This window comes from Corvus brachyrhynchos, unplaced genomic scaffold (genome assembly GCF_000691975.1).
Source record: "Corvus brachyrhynchos isolate BGI_N302 unplaced genomic scaffold, ASM69197v1 scaffold33, whole genome shotgun sequence".
Lineage (NCBI taxonomy): Eukaryota > Metazoa > Chordata > Aves > Passeriformes > Corvidae > Corvus > Corvus brachyrhynchos.
The window spans coordinates 846,766-869,890 of record NW_008237254.1 but is presented as its reverse complement, the minus strand read 5'-3'; the positions used below and the strand labels follow the sequence as shown (position 1 = coordinate 869,890).

Below are 23,125 nucleotides of genomic sequence, written 5' to 3'. Positions count from 1 at the left end.
TATATTTTTATTCCTGTAAAACATGTAAGCTCTCTCTGAATCCTACTAAATTGATGTCTGACTAATCACTCCCTGAAGTGAAGCTGCTTGCTTTGGGGGTTACTAGATTAAAACTGGCAAGTGTTTCCTCTGTATGGAAATAGGACTTCAAATTATACTAGATTAATTTTCTAGTGATAAATGCTCCCAATGAAATGAATATAATTTTTAAGTTGACTTGTGTTTCTACTTCATCCCCTGGGAGTTTTCTACATTACAGCCTCACAGGAAGCAGTTGAGTTCTCAGCAAATGATACACTGAAATTACTAAAATACTAGAGTAACACTTTTGTTTAAGTGTTTTACTGACAATGATGTGTAAGGCAAATGCATTTTGATTCCTTCTGTGACAAACTCATGTGCCCAGGACTCTTCTTTGACTGAGCACACAGCAATGCTGAATAATGGTCTTTTAATGAAAACTGAGCAGCAGCACACAACTGCTGCAGATGAAGCTTGTAGTGCACTTACATCACTGTCATTATGCCACCAGGCTCTTGGCCAAGGGTACCAGATAAGTGGTACTGACCTGAAGATACAAAATGTGAAGTTAGGACATAAAGAACAAAAAGAACATACTTTCTGCAGATGCAAACTTCCACACTGCTTTGGCATGAACATCTCCAACAAATACTGTTCTATCTTCTGATGCAACAATATCATGTGGCATCTCAAAGCTCTGTGAAGATAAGCAGTCACAGATTACCCTTAAATCTCTATGCCTTCATGAGGCCTCCTTAACCCCTAACTTGAGCCTGGTCATATTCAGTCCTTCTTTAGACTGGAAAATGCAGCAGGTGCTGGTGTGAAAGTCTAATGTGCGAAAGGAGAGTGATTCCATTTCTACTGAATGTTTGCCTTCTCCAGGGATAACAACATAGAGATTATTCCATGTATTAATGCTACAAATATATTAATAATATTTCTATTCCTATTATTACACTCCATTTTATCCTGTGAAATATATATTTTCAAAAATAAAGAATCTTGGTTTGAAGCCCACATATTTAGTTTAAGTTCATATGCAACACAGCTATTTGCTATATTCAGAAAAAATAACTCAATATAATTTAAAATTGGATGGCAAATAAAGAGTATATGTGGTATGAAGTGGGAATATTAGCATTCATTCTTTAGTCCAACACAATATATGGAAGCTGTTAAAAAACCCTCATTTTTTTTATGTACTATACTGCGTGTAGGACATTTAGCCTTAACTTACACACTAGCATTCTGTAAAGAGGGATGTAACCACACAGTTGCGTATTATTTATGCTTAGGAATAAGCTCTATTTTTTCACACTTTACTAGCATCTAAATATATGAATATTTCAATTCCTTCACAATTCTCTTAAATTAACTTTTAATAATTGTACTGGCAGTAATAAAGTACTGCCTGGCTGAAGATATTATCTGTAGGAATCATCTAGAGGTTAGTATAATTTTCAAATGTGTACCACATGCAGAAGCTAAGACCCAAAATTCTAGTGTCTTTATTTAATACTATAAAGAATTCCTTTTGAATACCTTACATTATAAAATATCTTATTTCCTGCAATAGTCTTATGGAAGTTGGAGAAGTAGAATGTTACCGATGTTCTCATATACATAATTATATACAACAGGCACTCTATGCATATAATACTCTACCTTTCTAAGTGGAATGAAAGTATCAATTATTTCTCCAGTAGAGAAGTTCATCACAAATCCTTGCACTGATTCTGCCTCTCCAGGATAAGGCATTCCATTAACTGCAAAGAGGAGACCACCTACAACAACATTAGATTTGCTGTAAGAACACACACATAGCAAACTGCAGTGAAGATAAACTCTAATAGTTTAGATGAAAAAAGGCTGAGAGACAGAGAGACAGAAAGATAACAAGAAACAAAACTAGAAGAGGAAAATCAAGTGAGGTGTAGCAGCTGAAACTTTGTCATTTAAGAGGTGCACACTTAGTTCAAATGAAAAGAACCAGCAAGGCAGTATTTTACAGTTTGTTTAAATGTAAAAGGAATGTGAAGGTGTTAAAAAATTAATCTGAAGAATGCTTTGCTAAGGATGGTTGACCCGATAGCAGAAAGTTCTTTCAATGCGTCAAAAGTAGAAAGTCAGCTGAGGAGTAAGTGGGACCATAAAAGGAAAAGATGTGAAAGGGGAACTCAGGGATTAGAGGCCCATGGCAAAGAAATGGATTTTTTTCAGTTTTTTCTGTTTATTATGTTGGGAAGATTCTAACACTTTTTTTTTTTCCTAGTAAAGAGGTCAGAGGAGACAGCTCAACTGGAAGCACAAGGTGTAAGACAAGTTGGAGGTTAAAAATTTATGAGGTTTAGATGGCATTCACTCAAATTCAGAAGGAAACCAAATGTGAAATCACAGACCTCAGGTCATATTAAGCAACCCAGCACGGCAAACAGCCACTTCTCCAGAAGACTAGCAGAATGCCGAAGTAGGGCCCACCTACAAGGACTCAAAACGGTGCCTGCGAACACACATTACCAATTCTGGCTTCCATCTCCAGTAAGATGGTAGAATCCATAATGAAGAATAAGACATGGGTAAATGTGGTCTGTCAGAACAAGTTGGTATGGCTTCTCTAAGGGTTGTGCCTCAGCTCTGAACAGGAAAAAAGAGCACACAAGTAAGCAGATTCTATAGACATACTTGCACTTTCAGTAAACCCTTGACAAGGTATTGCAACAGAGGTCACTGAATGTGAATTAACATGGGGCTGAATGAAAGATCCATTAATGAACAGGAAGCAAAGAGAAAAACTTATGGGCAGAGATTGTAATTCTTCAGGACAGAGAAGTCTGAATAGTGCCATCTTGAAGAGATCAGAGTCAGAAATTTTATTCAATAGTTTTCATCAATGACTGAAAAATGGGGTGAACAATGACATCTAGCAGTCTGAGGAAGATAACTGACTTCTGTGGAGAAGTCAAAAGCTTGATGATACTGAGGAAGTACAGAAAGACTTTTTATAAGAATAAGTGAGTTGTTAAACAGATGGCAGAAGAGCTTCTGCAAAGAAAAATGTAAAGTGATGCTTCTTCTAAAAAGTAATCTAGATCATGCTTATGTGATGTTTGAACTCGGAACTGGCAGCTACAGCTCAGGAGAAACATTTCTAAGCCATCACTGAAAGATTCCCAAAATCTCTGCCTCCATGGATAGCGTCAGGCAAAATTTCAATAGAATTTCTGGCATCATGAGGAGAGTTAGGAATGGAGGGAACAGTTCTGCACTATCCAAAAACTTAGCATGCACACATATTGACTACTGAGTGCTCTTTTACTCTCTGCATCTCAAAAACGTTCCAATGAAGCTAAAGATGCTGGAAGACAAAGGCAAATACAATACTCATGGGGCTGAAGCAATTAAACGGCTTGAAGAGGATAAGGCAAGATGAACAGGCACCAGACTGGGGGAGTGTGGAACTGTTATTCAGCTCCCAAAATTCTGGGACTGAGAAGCACTCAACAAAACTTTACATTAAAAAAAAAAAAATGAAGTGGATAATGAACTTCTGGAAACTGTAATTGTGGAAGGCCAATGAACCAGACAATACGAGTCACTTCAAAATGGGATTAGGAAAATTTATGGGCAATAGGTCTGTAGAAAGATCCTATGAAGAAGAGATCAGAGGCTACCTCCTAACACTGCTAAATAAAGGGTTTGTGGATGCATGGTGAATAGGAGAGGAACGACTACAAAACGCATTCAGGCTTACACACACTCTCAGAATGCCTCTTTTGCTTCCACTGTCAGAGAGATATCAAGTTATCTCATCCAGCACAGCACTTTTTTACATTCTTAGCAGATGCAAAAGAGAGAAACATGATATTAAATTTTGTATTAAGGAGTCAGGAGCCCAACATGCCAAAATTCCTCATCCAGTTCTTAACATTTACCTTACCTTCAGTATCAGTATTAAAAATCTAATCCCAAAACTTAATACAGTAATTGTTAAACAGACTGTGATATTAAAAACCACAATGTTTTCTAACTGTTTGCTTTCAGTTCTTTTGTTTTATGAAACCAAAAACCTTTCTTGATCATTTGGTCTTAATTTTGCTCTCTTCAATGGAGTTCAAAATGAATACTTAGAAATGTTATTATTAATAATAATTCATTATTAGCTGATTAACTGTGCAGTCACCAAGAAGCTGCAAGATTGTCTACTTCCTGACATTACATTTGGGGAGTGTAATCAGTCACTTCTTAGAAGCAGAGATTAGATGCAAGCTTCCCTCATCCACAAGTAGGAAAACAAGTAGTTCTCAAATTTTCCATTGCATCAGGACTACTCAGGAAGATAATTAATATTTGTCCTAGGATAGCACCATAGCACTCTTCATGAAATAACACAGACATCCTGGCACAAAGCAACTACTTGAAATCTGCAGAACAAGAAAAAAGATTACCTGGAACATATGAAACTGCAAACAACTCTCTTCCAAAAGCTTTGTGCTTGATCTCTTTTGTGAACTCCCCAGTCTCTAACCTGAAGCACTGAATTCGACCATTTTCTCTGTCTGCAACACACAGCTGACTTAAGTCAGAGATCAGGGCTAAGCTGTGAGGAATATGAAACTGTCCGGGCCTGGCTCTGCCTAGAGAAGTCTCTGAAATAAAAAAACCCCAGGTTTGTGTTAAAGTACACACTGAAACTATCAGTTTTATTTAGAAACAGCAGCATGCCACATAACCATGTAACACTGGGAAAAGACTACAGTCAGCTTGCTTTCTCCTAGCATTTAGGTAGAAAACTCATGGCAGCATATTGTGTTTTCTTTATAAATCCCAAATTTAAGAACTTGCAATTTCCTGAGAATATTCAGCACAGTTTAATGTGATACATAAATCTGAGCCAGGCAGAACTATAATTATTCATAAAACTTAAAATAGATGAAATCATGGCATAAATCTGGCAAAAAATGATTACTTTGTTACACGTTTAAGCAAAAATCTGGCTTTATGAAAGTCAGAATATTTTCTTGATAAAACAGGACACACCAATATTTATTCTAAAAGCAAGATGACAAACCCCCCACTTTTTATTTTTAGTAAATATAGAACTACTACAAGTAGCTGTAGAAAAAGCCGAAAGAAAATTTGGATGCCATGACAAGGCTGAAATTCATGTAGGACCTGGAAGGTATTTCTGTAATAGAAATTCATTTAAAAAAATTAATAGTAACAGTGGGAATTTTGTGGTTCATGATCAGTTCATTATAACAGCAGTATGGGTAAAGTACCAAGAGCTCTGACTGTACCTTCTCCCCACTGCATCACGTACAGTCCATTTGGAGAGAACTGAATAATCCGACTGTTGCAGTAGCCATCAGAGACATAAATGCTGCCAGTGATTGGATCCACAGCAACATCAGTTGGTTGACAGAAATGATTTTTGTCACTGCCTGGTTGCAAAGCCACTCCTAAGATCAGTAATGGCTCTTTGTCGCTGGCTCCTAGTTTGAAAACCTTTTTTTCAGTCAAAAGGAAAAGAAAAGATGTTTCAGTTACAGAAGGTGAAACCTAAGACCTAGATGGCCTAGGGAAAAACTCCTATCACTGTGTATAAAAGACATTTATACACCAAACATAATCCTAATATATTGACCATAATATGTATTATTGGTTTTTCAATAGTGCTGATTCTAGGGAACTTCTGCTTAAAATACCAATTTCCAGTCATTACAAAGCAAACAATTTAGTTTCATTGTTTAGACTTAAATGCATCAATAAGCAGAAGACATAGCAAAAAATTGCAAAGGGATCTTGACAGGCTTGAGGAAGGGGCTCCATGAGAACCTTGTGATGTTCAACGAGGCCAAGTGCAAGCTTTTGCACCTGGGTTGGGGCAAACCTGAGCATAAATACAGGCTGGGAGGAGAAGGGATTGAGAGCAGTCCTGAGGAGAAGATGTTTGTTGGTGAGAAGCTCAGCATGACCTGGCAATGTGTGCTCACAGCCAGAGGGTCAACCATGTCCTGGGCTGCATCCAAAGCCCAGTGGGCAGCAGGGGAGGGAGGGAATTCTGCCCCTCTGTCCCACTCTGGTGAGACCCCACCTGCAGAGCTGCCTCCAGCTCTGGGATCCCAGAGGACATGGAGCTGTTGGAGCAAGTCTAGTGTCTTGGACATCAAGGTGATCAGAGGGATGGAGCTCCTCTGCTATGAGGAAAGGCTGAGAGAACTGGGATTGTTCAGCCTGGAGAAGAGAAGGCTTCTGGGTGACCTAGTTCTGGCCTTCCAGTACCTAAAGGGAGCTCACAAGAAGGATGGAGAGGGACTTTTTACAGGTGCATGTCATGATAGGACAAGGGGGAATGGCTTTACACTGAAAGGGAGGAGGTTTAGATTAGATATTAGGAGGAAGTTCTTTACCACGAGGTTGGTGATGCCACTGGTGAGGTTGCCCAGAGAAGCTGTGTCTGCCCTATCTCTGAAAGTGTTCCAGGCCATGTTTGATGGAGCTCTGAGCAACCTGGCCTAGTGGAAGGTGTCCCTTGCCCATGGCAGGGCAATTGGAACAAGATAATCTATAAGGTCCCTTCCAACTCAGACCATCCTATGATTCTATTATTTCTACATGCTATGTCCTTGTAGTAAATTACTCAACACAACTATACTCCATGAAGCGCACAGGGGTCAGTTTCTGTAGGCATATTCTTAATGTTATTCTTAACAGGCCTAGATAAGCAATTTATGTCAAATCTCTAGGAAAATAAAAATATTTTTTAGCAAAATATTAAGGTCCTGGTACTAAAGCTTCAGAAACATACCTGATGAAGAGCTACATCAGTGACCCAGTAGTTACCATTTTTATCTACACTCAAACCATGTGGTAAATAAAATCTGCAAGCACAAATATAGAAGAATTAAGTTAAAAACATTTTTCTGAAAGAATGATATAGATGTGAAGCTTTCATTTTTTACCTACAGATCAAAACCAAATGCTGTACATACTAACTACGTGTAGCATTTAATGAAAAATACAGCTTTACAGCTTAGAATTTTCATGACAAGAGTGTCTCAATTCTGAAATTCAGATGATCTCAGATATCTCACTCAGGGTACCTTAGCATCTCTAAGGACAATGTACAATATTCACAAGCTCTGCATTTCTGTTAATCTGGCTGGTAGATGCACTTGTATGAAATGTTAGAAGCAGAGGTGGTAGAGATGGCAAATTAATTTTATTATTTGTTGATTTTGTATTTATTTATTTATTTTAAGATAATCAGAGGCTACACTTACACAACTGTATATAAATGTACAAATGTAATATAAAACATATGAAAATGAGTTTAAGGACTCTTTGGCATAAAATATATGGAAGTACTAAATCAGTTAATAAGAGTAAAAAAACCCAACTTACAGACTTTTGCCTGTGGAATGAAGCAGTTTTGCATTACTTGGATTCAGGACAAGAATTGTATTCTGTTCAATTGGTCCAAGTCCTCTTTGCTGATAAACAAATTTGCTGTCAAAAGAACTGTACAAAAAGAGTGGAATAGAAAGCATTAGAAGGTTCTACTGATGAACAATAAACTTAAAACCAAGTTCAGTAGTTAAATTCCAGTGTGGAGTTATTGGGTTCTTTTTTCTTTAAATATAAACCTTATTACATCACTGTATGATTGTAAGAGTCAATAGTGTTGTATGTCTGCATTTTCTACTGAGGTTATGACTTCCAAACTGAAGGAGCACCAAATCAACACAGCAACAATTAAGATAGTCCTAAAGCAAGTAAGTAAAAACCCCTTTCAAAAATTTTTCTTTTTTTTTTTAATCATTTCTTTGCCATGGAAACCCAGAAATGAGAAATTCAACAACGTAGCCTAAGAAAAAATATAGGTAATCACCAGAGCACACCTGCCAGTAAGACTAGGAATACTTTGTACCATCTAAGGCAGACTGTGCATGTTTGTGTGTCTTCTGCTTTTTCTTTTTTCATATGCAGTTCAATATCTTGCTAGAGCTTACTACTACAAGATTCAGGTCTTATGCTTCTTATCCTTTTCAGAGTGTGCTTACAGAAGACTATAGGATATTATGTGCGTTCCTCCTGCTCCTACAAAATTATACTCAATTTTCAAGATACATGGAGTATCTTGATGAAACACATTTGAACATGTCTCTATTTCAGACATTAAGAACCAGGATAAACTTTCCAGAGGACATTTACTAGGCATGAAATTATCATGTGCTTCCAAAAAATAAGAAAAATAGTTGTCTGTATCCTTACAGAGAAGTTCACTATTACTCTAACCTGTTAAATTTATGTTCAGCTTTTGCTGCAGATAAACAGAGCAAAATATTTTGAATAACATTTCAGGCTAAATGTTAGAGCATGGTGTTTGATGTGGATGAAAGATGCATGAATACAAGACTCACTCCCTGCTCCCACCTTGTATTTTTAATCCATTTGTTAATCCCAAGAGAAATCCAGCCGTGACTGATGCTACTTGGTAAACAAGAATATATTTTGTAGTCACAGAGGCGGCTATGAATAAAGCTATTAAAACTATATATTGTGCAGTTCTAGCAGTCTCACATCTCCATAGCATTAAATATTTACATGTCTAGAATTTTTAATGTGGAAAAGCAATATTGGCTTCACATATAACCAGAAAAATCTATAACAGAATGTGTTTAAGTTTCTGCATAGGCGATGATTAAAAAATAGTATTTAGATACTGCCATTGCATATTATACTACCTGTAACTATTTAATTTCTGGAAGAAATAATTTCTGATGGAAAATAATCCTTTTCACTATGAATGGTTGAGCAAAAGGTGATAGCTACTAAAACTCTCTCCAGATTTCTGCCATCATGTATAGGGAGACACTAGATAAATGGTAATGAAACACAAAGGCTTACACTGGTGTTATATCTTCTTGTTTGGCCATGATTCAGGAGGTGCTGTTATTACCATTCATGACAGTAATCTGCCATGACAAGTTCTCTTCATTTTAAACAGTTTTATTTTAAAAGGAGTCTAATACTTGTAAGGGCTTGCTCTAGCTATGGATGACCACAACTGGAGCATCAACAATGGACAGACTGAACTAATCTTATTTTTAATCTACATAGATAATCGCAGAAAATCTATACAAATAATCACAGAAAAGAATCTTAGTGGTGGTAGATATTGTACAAAACAACCCCCACAGAAAACATGATTGTATCTCTGCATAACTGACTGTCCAGACTACTTAAAATAATTATTGGCTTTCCTTGTTAGGATTTTGGTTGTTAGTAACAGTGCTGTCCAGACTCCTAAGTATTTCTTGCTATGCCCAACTCTTCTGGGAACTAACTGCTTTCAGTGTAAATAAGAGATTGTATGGTACTCAAACAAATTCTAGTGAACTTGAGTTTATGGGAGTGATCTTCCAATCATCTTCTCCCTGTCAAACTTCTTTTCTAGGAGGATGACTAGAATGCTACAAAATCACAGTCACACTTTTCTTCCCAGTGTCTGAGATTAATTTCCAGGCAATGTTCCTTTGTTGTAAGTGATAAATGAGAACACAAATAATGTTGACTACTTCTAGCTTAAAAGCAAGCAAGGCCAAAACCACACAAATAGAACAACTAAACACAGTAGTTGTACTGCTCTAAAACATGGTTTTCTGATAGGTTCTGCACTCTGATACTGAAGGACAAATAAAATCTGCTGCGTATCTCACTACTTCTAATTTCAAACTCCAATTAATTCCAGAGTTATGTTTCTACTTCTCATCTGGCCACTTCACACTAATGGAAACAATTTCTTGCTAAATCTAATATCCTTCTGGTGGGCTACATATTAAATTTAGACAGACCACCTGATCTCATAATCCCTGAAAGCACAACCCTGAGGTCTGTTCTTGATCAAAATCCATCATCATTGTCATTGTGTGCTCAGCCTGCCTACCTTGTTAAGAATACAGTAACAAGAAAGTAACTTATATTCTCTAGTAAGTTCTTTACAAATTGGATGAATAGTATACATTTTTCATCACAAAATGCAAAATTACTTCCAACTGATTCACTGCTTAGCCAGCTGAATAGTTATAATTTCTTTCATTCTACACAACAAATGCTGCTTGTAGCAAAGACTGTTCTGAAACTGAAGAGACAATGTTGTAGAAGACCCTTACTTATAAGGAGGATTTTTTTTTTTTTTTTAAATCATACACTGCAGAAATGCTACAGCCACTGCAAAGTTGCTACTGTATTATAAGGCTTGTCACTGCGTAAGTTTTGTGTTCTAAAGTAGACTGAAATTACCTTTTGCAACAGCATAGATCATTCAACCAGCTGTATTTAGCCAAATGAGGATCCAGCTTTTGTGGCATATGTTAATAATGCATTGGAAACATTTGTGCATAGCCTAACAGCACTGATAATTTTTGTTTAATTTGCTTCTATACTAAGCTGGTGAACCATTGAAACAGAAAATAAATTCTGGGCTTTCAGGCTATTGATTTATCATGTTTACAATTTGGTAAGGAATATTATACTCAATGAACTGTGTATTTGCAGCTAATGATAAAAGTTAACTTAAAAGTCTGGTAACTTATTACGCCTCCCCCATACAATTGGCATATAAACCCCTTCCAAATACCATTTTTTTTCCTGAAAAAATGACAACACCCATTACTCCTTCCTTTTGCATCACAACCCCAAATTTTTCATATGCCTATGTATGTACCCAAAGATAAAAAGGGAAGGCTAACTGAGTGAGCACCTTTCTGTGTGCCTCTTCTCTGTGCCACAAGATATGGAACAACAGCTTAACAACAGGCATGTTTTCAAAATCTATTTTAAAATCACCATACTCTACAGAAAAGGCCTACAGAGTTCTAGTTCAGCTGACATAAGGCTCCCTACCAACACTAGGTTTCCTATACATTAACTATGCTCCAGAAGAAGAAGAAAAAAAAATTAAAATTTGGGAACAAAACCCCTCAAGAATTAGGATTTAATATGTAGTTATCTTTATGGAAGGCCACTTGTAGCATTACTGAGAACTGCTGGTACATGTGTGGATTTCCAGACACATATCACAACTCCAATCTTCTTCTGCAGCCACAGCATAATGAAGTTCTATCTGTCTCTCAACATGGTTGATTCATCATGCACACTTGCTCTTTTAGGGAATGTTCATTTTTTTTTGTTTTGTTTAAAATCTGTAGGCTTTCCCAATACTGCTGGATCTCAAACTCAAGTTTTGTACTCTGGATTGTTGGTACACTCCAATTGCCAGAGACTCAAAAATACGTATTTCAGAAGGACCAGCCTATTTTCAAATATTTTTACAATTCTTTATTCAACAACACAAAGAACAGCACTTATGTTCCTGAGTAGGAGGACAAAAAAAATTCAATTCAGCATCAGCTTTTACAGAATACTTGAAGTCTGAGTAATACAAGTTGCATAATGCACCATCCTTTCAAATTTTATAGTCTATATTTATATACACTTGAGCTGGAAAGATCACTGACCTATGAGAATACCGCATGAGAAATAAATGATTGCTTTATCTGCTGCATTATGTTATTTAGCTTAAAACCTAAACAACTTACTTTCTTTCATAAAACACTATTCTAAGCATAATTTATTATTATAATGTTCAGAATACTGTTCTGTTTTTCAGACACTATCTTAAAATGAATTCATCAGGATTTGAAAACAACCCTATCCTTTAGTCTTATAGCTATATATATGGAGAACACATGCTTAAAAACAAGGAAAAGAAAAGGAGAAATTAAAAAAAAAGGTGTACTTAAAAAAGGTACCACATAACATGTTACAGGCTTGTACTATTTCCTCCCAATATCCTGTTATAATTTCAAAAGTATCCATATAAACACATATACAATTTTGAAGATCAAAGACATAAGAATCCTGTAAAAATAGAGACAGTACTCTTCACTGGAATGTTCTGTTCTTGAGATAATATACCTTTGAATATATCACTTTACAAACACTAGAAGGACTAGCATTCTAAAGTTCACATATTTTTTGGTTTGAGTGATGCTAAATGTAGCTAATTTTATCAAATGAGTAGGACAAAGCTTGTTTTGAGAGAGTACTTTATAACAATCCCATTTTGTTCAGTGTACATAAACACAAAGAAGAATGAAGACATACTGGAGATAGCTTTGCATGTCTTAAACCCAAGTACTAATTGTAGTATACCATACTAAAACATTATTCACCCAGGCTAATTATTCCTGATAAAAGACATGGAGAGGTAGGGATAATTAATCTCATACTAATGTGGTCATACAGTTTAAGGTCCCAACAAACTATGTTCTTTTCCTCCGGAGACACATTCTTACTGTCTGAAGACCTAGTAACTCATCATCTTGAATTGTCAGTCACCATTTCTACTCTGAGTCTCGGAAAGGCACTTTCAGCCAAAGAACTGAATTTTTAAATGGAAAGAGAACTTCAATCTGTTTTTCTTTGAGAAGGTATATAAACAGACCACAGGAATTCAACCTTCTAACTCTCCATTTGGCAAGAGTCTCTACTTACTTTTCATCCCAAAGATGATCACCTCTGTGGAAGACAACTAGGTTATTTTCAGGGTCCAGAGCCAACCCAGAGACTTGGCCTAGTTTGAGGTCTAACCCAGGCCACTCCACAGCCTCTTCTATGTGGAAATCTGACCAAAGAAATAAACAGACAAAAAAACCAGATAATCATGTAGCATGATTTTTTATAAAAAAAATCCAAATATGGTTAACTGGCATTTGGTACTGACTACTGGGAATTACATGGACATTTTCTTACATGCAGTATTTCCATTCAGTGCATCAAGATTTAATTCCAAGCATAGTTTTAACATAGTAAAGCATGCACAAGCACTGGCATCCTGCTACATACAGATTACAGAAATGTCAAAACTGCTTTTGATTCCATTATTTTCTCCTTCTTATAAGGATACATGTACACAGACTCTAGAAGTTTTAGGAGTTCTGTAAATACTTTCTACACTGAAAGATTACAACTACCATTTAAACCAGCAGGCAAACTTAAATATTAACTATCAGTGTTTTATTAAAAAATGCATAACAAATACCATGAATCACTACATGAAATACGTGGCAGGTGAATAACGTTTTTTCTTCTATAAAGCTTTTAACACTAAGAAAAGAATACTTCTTGTACTTGACTTAAACTGTAAAACTCAACTAAGGGAGAGAAATTTACTTTCAGCCCAAAGATTAATATTAAAAAGATAAAAATATGATCTCTTAAATCTCTCTTTTATGTAAAAGCAGACTGACAAGGATAAAAGGCACAAACTGGTCAATATTTGAAAAGTTGCAGAGAGTTGACTGCAAGGATTAATTTCTCACAGATCACCTGCATAAATACTGCTTGGAAGAGGTTGCTCTTGTGTAGCTCTGGCAGTATATTAACAGACTAATGAACTAGAGTATCAAAAATAAAAAATGTAATGGCAAAAGAAATCTCACTAATTCCGATAAAATTAAAAAAAAAAAAGAAAAAGAAAAATTATAAAATTTGTTCTACATATTAGGAAATCCACCACTGCTTCCTTTCAGAAATTGATTTGTTAAGCATAATTCAGGTATTTCTACAATGCAAATTTGCATGTAGGCACATATAGCCAAACCGATGGCAAATAAGAAGCAATTTCTTTGAAGTTACGTGAAGCTGGAACCACTTCACTAATACTGTGTTTGATAACATCATGCTTTGCTTTGCAACTTTCAGTTCACCCAAAGTTTGTGAGTTCTGCTATAATCCTAAACACCAATCACTGGGGTATCATCTAGGCAGGTGAAACAAATATCCAAATTCATAAAGTGCCAGGGCATCCTGCTTTGAAACAAGGCAGATCACAGACCTTAGCACACAACATCCAAGGAGTCTGAGAGGGTTCACCTTCACCTGGAAGTGATCTTCCAATGAAAGGAAAAATTACTGGGAGACAATGTAAATCTTTAAGTGACCTGTGCAACCCATCTGTCCTGATAATACCCTCCCTTTGCATTTCACTTGGAAGAGATGTAGTCTAAGGGGTAACAACAGGTATACAGTGGAGGTAATATCATTCTCTACAACCTAGGCAAGGGAAATACAAAACCAGTGCTGAAAACCTACTGCACACTAGGAGATGTTTCACCTGTTTAGACTGAGATATCATAGCTAGAGTAGGTGAAAAACCTAAAGGAAGCCTAAAAGCTATCAGCAACTGTAGCGAATCCAGGACAGTAATCCGAAAGTTCTAAAACAAGAAATTCTGCTCTGTAGAAATTTTAGGTGAACAAAAGCTGCAAATTAAAGGAAAAGCTGTTAAAAAAACCCCAAAAACTATACATATTCATACTTCTGTACAGTTGAGTTGATCACAGTAGGTACAGTGGCAGGTATATTCACAGATGTTTGGGTTTTGGAAGGAATGAAAGGACGGAAATTCAGTGTCTGCTTCCTCACTTGCTCATATCATATCACTTTATGCTAAACTCCAGAAAGCTTGTCTATGTTTCATGTTACAGAGCCCCTTGGCCTCTGAGACTTTTCAAAAAAAAGCTAGAAAAAATAAAGGGCTAAACATGCGAACACTAAATTTTGGCCTCTATTTAGTCTCTCCAAAGGCACACACTATAAAACAGAAAATGTTTATGCTTAAAGGAATAAAAGATTTCCAATAGATCAAAATAATAAAATGAATGTTCAGTGAAATACAATCTAATCTAGGAGCTCCAGCCTCAATACAATCTTTAGATTTTATCACCTTTTCCCAGAATTGGTTAATTAGTATTATATTTTCTTTTTCCTTTGCAAGTCCATTCTGAAAGTCTACAAGAATAAGTGGCCCATGGAACAGTTTCATACAAAACTAATGAAAATTACTTTCCCCATAGAAGAAATTTATAATTACTTAGAAAAAACAAGATCACCAGTTTTGTTGTAAATGAGATCTCTAAACTCAGTACCAGATCTTCTACCTTTCAACTTAGAGATGTTCCTTTCATTAAAAAAAAAAGAAAAAAAGAAAGAATTACCTAGATTTAGAACACGCAATTAAGTCTCTAAACAAGTGAAAGATGAAAGCCTTATTTATTGACACAATTGCAATTTACTGTCCAGAATTCCCTGGAAGATTGTTCTAGCTTTTAACTTTGCAAACTTTAAGTGATGTTGCATTTAATCCCAGCCATCAATCTTGATAAATTTAATTAAGCACTGCACAAAGGAGTTTTTAAAATTGGAAAATTACACTCTTTGCCTTATTTAGAAGGTGTAATTGTACTAGTTGCAGTGATGTTAAATGACCTGACAAATTAGTGACCAGTCTAGGTTAACAAGCTAACAACAGTGCAGGAAGAGCAATAGTATAAAGTTTAAACATTTATAATAACTTTACTTACTGTATTAGCCACTTGTTATTTCAGGCCAATTACATGTTAAAAATTGGAATATTTACAAGACTAAAAATATTAAACTACTTTAATTCTCGTAATCTTTAAACAGTTTAATGAAGTTAATTTAACAGCAGAGTCTTGTACTAAGAAAATGGAGAATTTTTTCAATTCAATGCAATAAAGGTTTTTACAAAAGGTGCAAATTTTTTATTAAATCAACACAACTTTACTTCTTCCCCTGAAGAGGAAAATTCTCTTATGGAAGATTTTTTTCTTAAATATCTGAATACTTCCCTAAAAAGAAACTACATATATGCTTAAAGATCTTATTGCTACAGAAGTTCTTTTGCCAAAAGATGGTACTGACAGCTTCTGCAGGTCAGGAATTCTGTAGTTAGAGGTATTACAAAGATAAAAAAATGCTAATTAAGAAAATGTCAGATTTTTTTTTTCTATATGTCAAAATTGTGTCATTTGAAAGTTCATTTATTCATTAGTCCTCCACCAACAAATTCCCCCCAAATGAATTACTGACATTTGCTACTGACAGAGCTGAGCAAATGCTCTCTGTAGTTGGAACTCATGCTATAAGGTATGTCAAAACTAAGCCTTTATTCAGCTCATTGACATTATCTCCTCTGGATCAGCGAAAACAGAAAGGAATTTTCTTCTTTGCCTTGTACACACCACATGTTATTAGTCTAAACTGAACAAACTTCTTTTGCAAAAATGCTATCCACATTGTTTTCCTGAATATTTCATTCCAGTGAGGTTTATGGAATTGTTTATGATTCACACATTTGTCAGGCACATAGTAACATTCCACCTGGATTTTTGCCCCTATGCCAATAATTTGACAGGCTCTTATTTAAGTGGATCGCACAATGTAACATTGGAGAGTCCTCATCTTTGGTTTTCTTTTAAATACAAACCCAGGATTTTGCTGAGCTTGAACACTGTAATAGAATTGCATATAAGCAGAGACAATACATGTTAACATTATGAACAGAAATAAAAATCAAATGGATGATGGATGATATATATTTGTATACAAAAGTACTTGGAAACATCAGTCTGGGTGGTTGCAACATAAAAGCTGGCATGTGTGTGGTTACAGCTTATGCGTACAGATGGCTTCCATGCATACATATCACCTTCTTTTATGAGATACCCGTCACATGCTGCATTATCTGGCTTTCCACATTAGCAAGTAAGGCTAAGCACAGTCAATATCACAGAGACCAAAATGCAAGTAAAACAAAGAGAATAATTCCATGGTTTCTCTGTCATAGAAACCTGAAGGGAATAAACTGTATTTCTTGAAAAATAAAACAGCCTGTACCAGAATATTTGGAGAGTCAAGCCCAATTTGAAATCAATACACAGAAAATTTTACTTCTGAAGAATTTTTCAGGATTACCTACCACTCTTTCTGAATGAGAGAAAAAATATCTGATAAAATTACAGCAATAAATTTTATAAAATTGTGTATCCAACAGGTCAAAGTAATCAGCAAACTCATAAAATGTATTGATTGTTCCAGTGACCATTTTATAGTAGTTACTTGTCTTTACTTCCTGAGACTACTATATCCTGTGTGTACCTTGTTTTAGCATAACTGATATAAAATCGTTAAGGAAGAGTCTTAAGAGTAGAAAAAAATACCATATTATTCAAAAAGTACTGGTGTTGTGCCATCAGTACACATTCTTTCTTCACACATTGAGGGGGAAAGAACCCCAGTGAAATACTTCTAAATCAGAGGGAGAACATTTCAGTAATTAGGAAGAACGTAATGTAAAATACTTCCAAGCCTCAATTGAAATTCCCTTCAGATTTTGCTAATGTGGATCACAGCTCTTACATTGCATTTCATTGTATAAAATTAACCCCTAACCTACCTCCTTTATGTTCTTTTTCCCAGCTTCCCTCACCATGCTTAGACTGTTGTAAAGAGAAATATCTGTTCTCTGGTGGCCTCAAGGTAGACTCTAGTCTGTGAAACTTCTGAATTCTGTCTCTGACAAGAATAGTATTGTCCCTTTCATCATGATTTGTGATGTCTCTGGCAAGATCCTTCTTTTGGACTACATTAGCAATCTCTGCTACAAGATCTGATTCTGCCTTTTTTGTAGGGTTTTGCTTATGCACATGCACAACATCTTCCCTTTCTCCTAGCAGCTTAGAAAGGAGTGAATAGAAATCACCTGTACAGGAAAGAGAAAAGATAAGAGGAAAGGAGAAAAAAACCAAATAATTACAACAGATCAAGCTTTAGATGGCTTCAGCAAAGTATAATGTAACAAAGTTATTCAGTTATTGGCAAAAATAGCAAAGAGGAACTGTTTCAGTTCTTATGAACTGAACAAGCCAGGTTTCTAGTAAGATGAAGTCAAATCACTACTGACTTTAAATTACATATAGATACTCACTTTTACCTGACACCCTGGCATCAAAAGTCATCACCTCTGAAGAGATGTTCTTGGGACCAAAGAACAAGAGAAAAAGGGAAAGGGAAAATGAAAGCAAAAGGGAAAGGAAAAAGTGTGCACATTTCAATAAAAGAGTATTTATGATGGAATTATCTGGATTTGCCAGGCTACTGCAGAGTTTTCATATTTTCACAAAACAAAGAGGGGAAAATTCTATAGTTTTATCAAATTTTTCACTTACAAAGACAATAATAGACAACATGATACTTTTCAAAACATATTTCTGTGAAGTCTGTCATGGTATAAGTAGCTTAAGCTGTAAGAAAACCGAATTTCCCATCTGCAAACAGATTCCATTGCACCCACTGTAGAAAAAAGACATGATGCATTAAACTTGCTTTTATTTATTCAGTCTGGGTTCTGCCCCTTCTTTCATTCTGAACAGTAACACTCCTTAGTCATGATATCATCTGGCAGTGAAGGGAAAACTAACTTCTCAATGTGCTTACTAGCAATGCAGTTATCACTGTAACTTTCTTAGGCATCAACAAACATTTCAGTATGTTCCAAAACAATAGCTCTATAAAAAAAAAAAAAAAATTAAATTAGAATTTACTAACCAAGTATCTCGGCTGCCTGAAACTATTATCAGTCCTATTAAATACCCCTACATCATTTGAATGGAAAGAGGCATTCAATGTGCTTTAAGAGTTACTGCAAGTAGGTATCCTTCTATTTCAAACACGAATCACTTGTAATTAAAAAATTATATTATTTTATGACAGGCTATATAGGATATCTTTTAGAAAAGTGAAACAATAAGTAACGAAGCTTCCACCACACAAACCAAAGAAATAAACAAGGAAACAACCACCCCACCCCCACAACAAACAAAAAATCAAACCTCAAAAAACCCCATTCAGAACCAGAAATCATCATTTGCAGCCTGGGACAGACGAAATTAAGTCTTTTGAAAATGATCCTAAGAGGATCTGTCATGTTATTAAACAGTCCCAGTTCAATGATTTTGACTAGAATTGCATTCCTTGCCCTTGGAAATGAAATATGCCAGATAACATATTCTTTCAGAAAATAATTACTGAAGTAACAGGGCGAATTTCAATAAAATTAACAAAGCAAATTAGAGAAGAGAGAAAATCATTAAGCTATGTAACAAATATTAATTATTTGCTTCACATGCAATTGGTAAAACTAGAGCACTCCATGATCTTAATATTGTCATTTAACGAGTCCAAGTACTGATTCAAAACAAATCCAAATATTTTGAAAGGATATCAAAGGAATTTTGGACACAAACCATATTTATACTGAGAAGGGTTTTTAATTAAATTAATCAGGTTCAATAGTCTCTACTTAAAGCAACAAATAACTGGTGCTGAAGCAGAAACACAGCTGAAATTTCCTTTACTTAGGAAACATTTGGTATTAAAATACTCTACCATGGCCTTTTTCTTCCCCAACATTTTAAAAATTAAATGAATGTCATACAAAGCAAATGTTTTGGTTTTATCTGTGGCCGGAGACCTATAGATGAAAAGAGCCAACTACCTCTCCTATATGCAATCATTTCCAATGAGAGGTCTGAGTGGTAAAAGCAGTGTTCTCCTTAATGTAACTGTGAGAAGTCTCCCTAAACAAACAATCTGATGCTATTTTAAACTGCAAGCCTTTTTAAAGCAAGTTTAGTGATCCTTGCACAGTTCACTCTCTCCTAGTTCTGTATCAACTCTCTAATGAACTGACTTGTAATTGTTGGCTGCAAAAGGACAACAACATATTATAGTTTTTACAAAGGTTTCAGAACTCTTAACAGCTTATATGACCATTCTATTTGAGTGAAGAAGTTTGACAGCTTCGTGCTCCAGCCAAAAGCACTGTATTCTATCTCTGGTGTGCAAGTGTTGTCACAGAATAATTAACCCAGTCTTTAAAATAGATACTGCTTGTTTATTAAAAAAATTTTAAAAAGACAAAAAAGTTCTTTAGATTACCTATCTGATACTAGCTTCTTCAAAAGAAACTGTTACAAGATAGGGTTTAAGAAGAAAAGAGAGCAGGAGAATTCAACTTAAAAACAAGCAAAGTCCAGGGAATAATTTTTAGGACAGGATGCTTTAATAGAAAACTCCAGTGGTCTTTATGGAAACTGTTAATAGTGGATTCAAGTCTAATAAGGTGACCAATTTTGGTTTTCTCCTAGAACTGAGCCAACAACCATAAGATATATGAGGAACCTTCCAACACTGGAATATAGAGTAAGGCAGTTTGAGTACTATAGCCACTATCCCATGGGTATAGATGAGATATTTTCCAAGCTGAGCTTGTCCTGTTAGAGTTTTCATTAAGCAGGTGTTTTGTAATCACAGCAGTTAAAAATATATAGGAACTGTCTGAATGAATGGAAAAGGGTGTGCATCAGAGAACAGGAGTGGTCAGAAGTGCAGCTGCCCTGAAACTGGCATCCTTTCCTTAAGTGAATGTGTTTGAGAAAATGAATGTGGAATTGCCACAAAGTTCAAAAAATATCCATGAAATCTACAAATGTGACCAGTATCTCCATACTTCTGGCACAAACACTAGGCTGAAGTCTCCTGTCAATGTCCTGGCATCTTGACAGAACACAGGGTATTTACAAGACACAGAAGACATGAAAGTTAGGAATTTAAGTTTCCTGATTACCCAGTGTTTGCAACCCCACCCTAAATTCCACACATTGAATGTGCATCTAACTTTTTTGAACTTTGTTTGTGATGCCCAGGCAGATTCCAATAATTTGTAAGGAGTGTAATTTTAAGAAATAGTTCAGAATTTTCTAGAGATAACCAGCAAAAAGCAGTCATGTTGGTTCTGAGTAAAAGCTGCTCTGTGCAAAGCAATATCCAGCAAACATCAAAGCATGATCTTGTGTTGCTGCTTTACAGTGGCCTTGTACCAGCTGGAACAGTTGAAGCCTGAACATACTCAGTGGTAAAGGAACATTGCTTGGTCTTGTTTGTGATGAGACAGCCTTTAGAATGCCTGAATATGACTAGACAAAGATATGGGTGAATCAGCAACTTGATCTTACTGAAAAAATTGAAGTCTAGCAGTGCAATCTCTGGGAAGCTGACTGATTAGGTAACTTTCAGAGAACATACTTGTATTTCTTATGTGCAAGTTATCAGCACAGTTCCCTCTATGGAAAAGATAATTGGCTAGAAACACCTGCAGTTTATTCTTTCTGGAAGAAGCGATAGCTGTCAAGACCAACATGTCCAGAATGAAACAATGCACAAGCATACTCCAGTAAGTTTAAACTTCCGATGGTGGTTCTACACTATCAAAACTCTTTTACAGAACAATGTTTTGGAATACAGTCATACAAACAAAATCATAACATAGGCAATTTCATTGCAAAACATGAGTTGAACTTCATCTGATTTAATAAAAGGTCAGATTAAGGTTGATGAAGCAGTTTACATATGTAATGTTTTCAGTCGTGCTTTAGTTTTAGGTAGTCCTGTGAGGAGCAAGGAGTTGGTCTTAACAATCCTTTATGGGTTTCTTCTAACTCTAGATATTCTCTGATTATATTTCTAAAACTAGGTACTTTTTTTCCAGCACTAGAGCCCAAGTTCCCCTATTTGCCGTGTGCAGTCGCTGTCCGTGGTCCTTCAGCAGCACACCACAGTGCTGTTGGAAGCACAAATTTCCAGTTTAGATGAAGTATCTAGCCAAGGTACTGCAGGATCAAGCTAGATGGATCTGAAGTTCAGCCATGGTAAGCCTGTCCAGAGAGTCTGAGTGTGTACCTGTTAAGATACATAGGTGAAATCTCATTTTACTACATTTTAGAAAAATAGACAAGGCATCTTGGTGGTGTCTGAGAATTTTCATGTCCAGAATCTGTTATTTTTGTCATAATGTCTGTACAGTGTCACTGTGATGGTTCAGAGAGCCTCCCCAGTCTGTCACTGGCATTTTAGACTTCATGTTCTTCCTTCCAAACTCATGTCTTGGTCCTATCATAACAGGACCAAGAAACACATTTTCACAGTTGACATTGGGCTTCCCAATTATCTCTGAATCAAATGGAGTGTATTCTGAGACTGCATGTTTCTGTCTTAGCAGGATTTGCTTCTGTTTAGTGGGTTAGCTGGCAAAAGTGGTCAGGGGATCTGCCCCTTCCTACGTACTGAAATCATGCTCAAATGATATGAGTCAAACTATGACTTACTTCAGCAGAACTCCTGTTCCAGATAAAGATATGGAAGCATCTGCAAGTATCACTTGCGAGACTGTGTGATCCTGAGTAAATGCCTCCCAAACATAGTTTTTTAAAATAAAATTCAAAGTTTAATTTTCTTTGCTTTCTTTGGCTTCTGGATGAAGCTACTACGATTATTCTAAGAGATATATAAGGTAACACTGATGGTATAAAAGAATGGGAGAAAGGCAAGACATGACATTACATAAGTGAACAAAATCTAATGCCCGTTTCAAGTGATATTTAACAGAGTTTGACAAAATAGGCAAAAATCTTTCAAAATGTCTTCTAGTCTGATATAATTTTTCACTCAAGTCATGACTGAATCTGCTGCTTTGATGAAAGTCTTGGAAAGATTCCTGAGAACCAAAAGGTATTAAGTAAGGCTGTTTTCTTTTTGAAGGGATTTGAGGGGCTGGGAGGCATAGATATGAAGAAATGAAAACAGCTGAGCTGCTCTAGAGCTTCTTACCACCCTCACTGCCCTAAAGTGATGTGCACTTACAGCATAGGCAAACTGACGTCTTTGAAGAACCAAGAATTGCATCTGCTCTCAAGGCATTTCTAAGCAGCTTACAGAGCTAAAAAATGGATGGAAGAAAAGGTTAAAAAAAAAATTTGCTCTTTTTTCTTCTATGTCTGCATGTCCCTAAGATGGGCTTTTACTACCACCACAATGTGAATGCATTTTCTTTGTTTTTCAATAATCCTTTCTCTTTCTGTCAAAATATTTTAATGTAGAAATGTTTTCAGAGCCTGTCATAGGTTAGCAAGCATAGTCCCGGAAGGGACGTCCTTGCTAAGGGGTGCTTACAGTTTCCTCTGGGAACTGATAGAACCTATCAGCTGGCCAGTTTGGATATGGACAATTCTCTAAGCCACTTAAAGTTGTGATCACCTCTGTGATCCACATTTAAGAATAGGCAAACTCCCCCTCCAAGCTCTCTCTCGTTTCCGGCGCTGGGACAGGTGGCTGC

General features: G+C 36.0%; 1 protein-coding gene across 15 annotated transcripts in view; it reads right to left on the bottom strand.

The window, feature by feature from the left end:
* Positions 1 to 23,125, bottom strand: part of PAM (peptidylglycine alpha-amidating monooxygenase) — a 122,393-nt gene that overhangs the window by 5,649 nt on the left and 93,619 nt on the right. For 12 of the 15 annotated variants that reach the window (XM_017730492.1, XM_017730491.1, XM_017730489.1 and 9 more), the window contains exons 15-22: positions 17,351 to 17,656; positions 12,586 to 12,715; positions 7,429 to 7,545; positions 6,833 to 6,905; positions 5,322 to 5,529; positions 4,470 to 4,670; positions 1,690 to 1,808; positions 619 to 718 (exon numbers count right to left, since the gene is read on the bottom strand). In XM_017730492.1, the coding sequence (XP_017585981.1) occupies positions 619 to 718; positions 1,690 to 1,808; positions 4,470 to 4,670; positions 5,322 to 5,529; positions 6,833 to 6,905; positions 7,429 to 7,545; positions 12,586 to 12,715; positions 17,351 to 17,656 (1,254 nt within the window). The remainder of the gene's footprint in view (positions 1 to 618; positions 719 to 1,689; positions 1,809 to 4,469; positions 4,671 to 5,321; positions 5,530 to 6,832; positions 6,906 to 7,428; positions 7,546 to 12,585; positions 12,716 to 17,350; positions 17,657 to 23,125) is intronic. The other 3 variants (XM_017730499.1, XM_008630789.2, XM_008630790.2) reach the window with 1 other exon arrangement.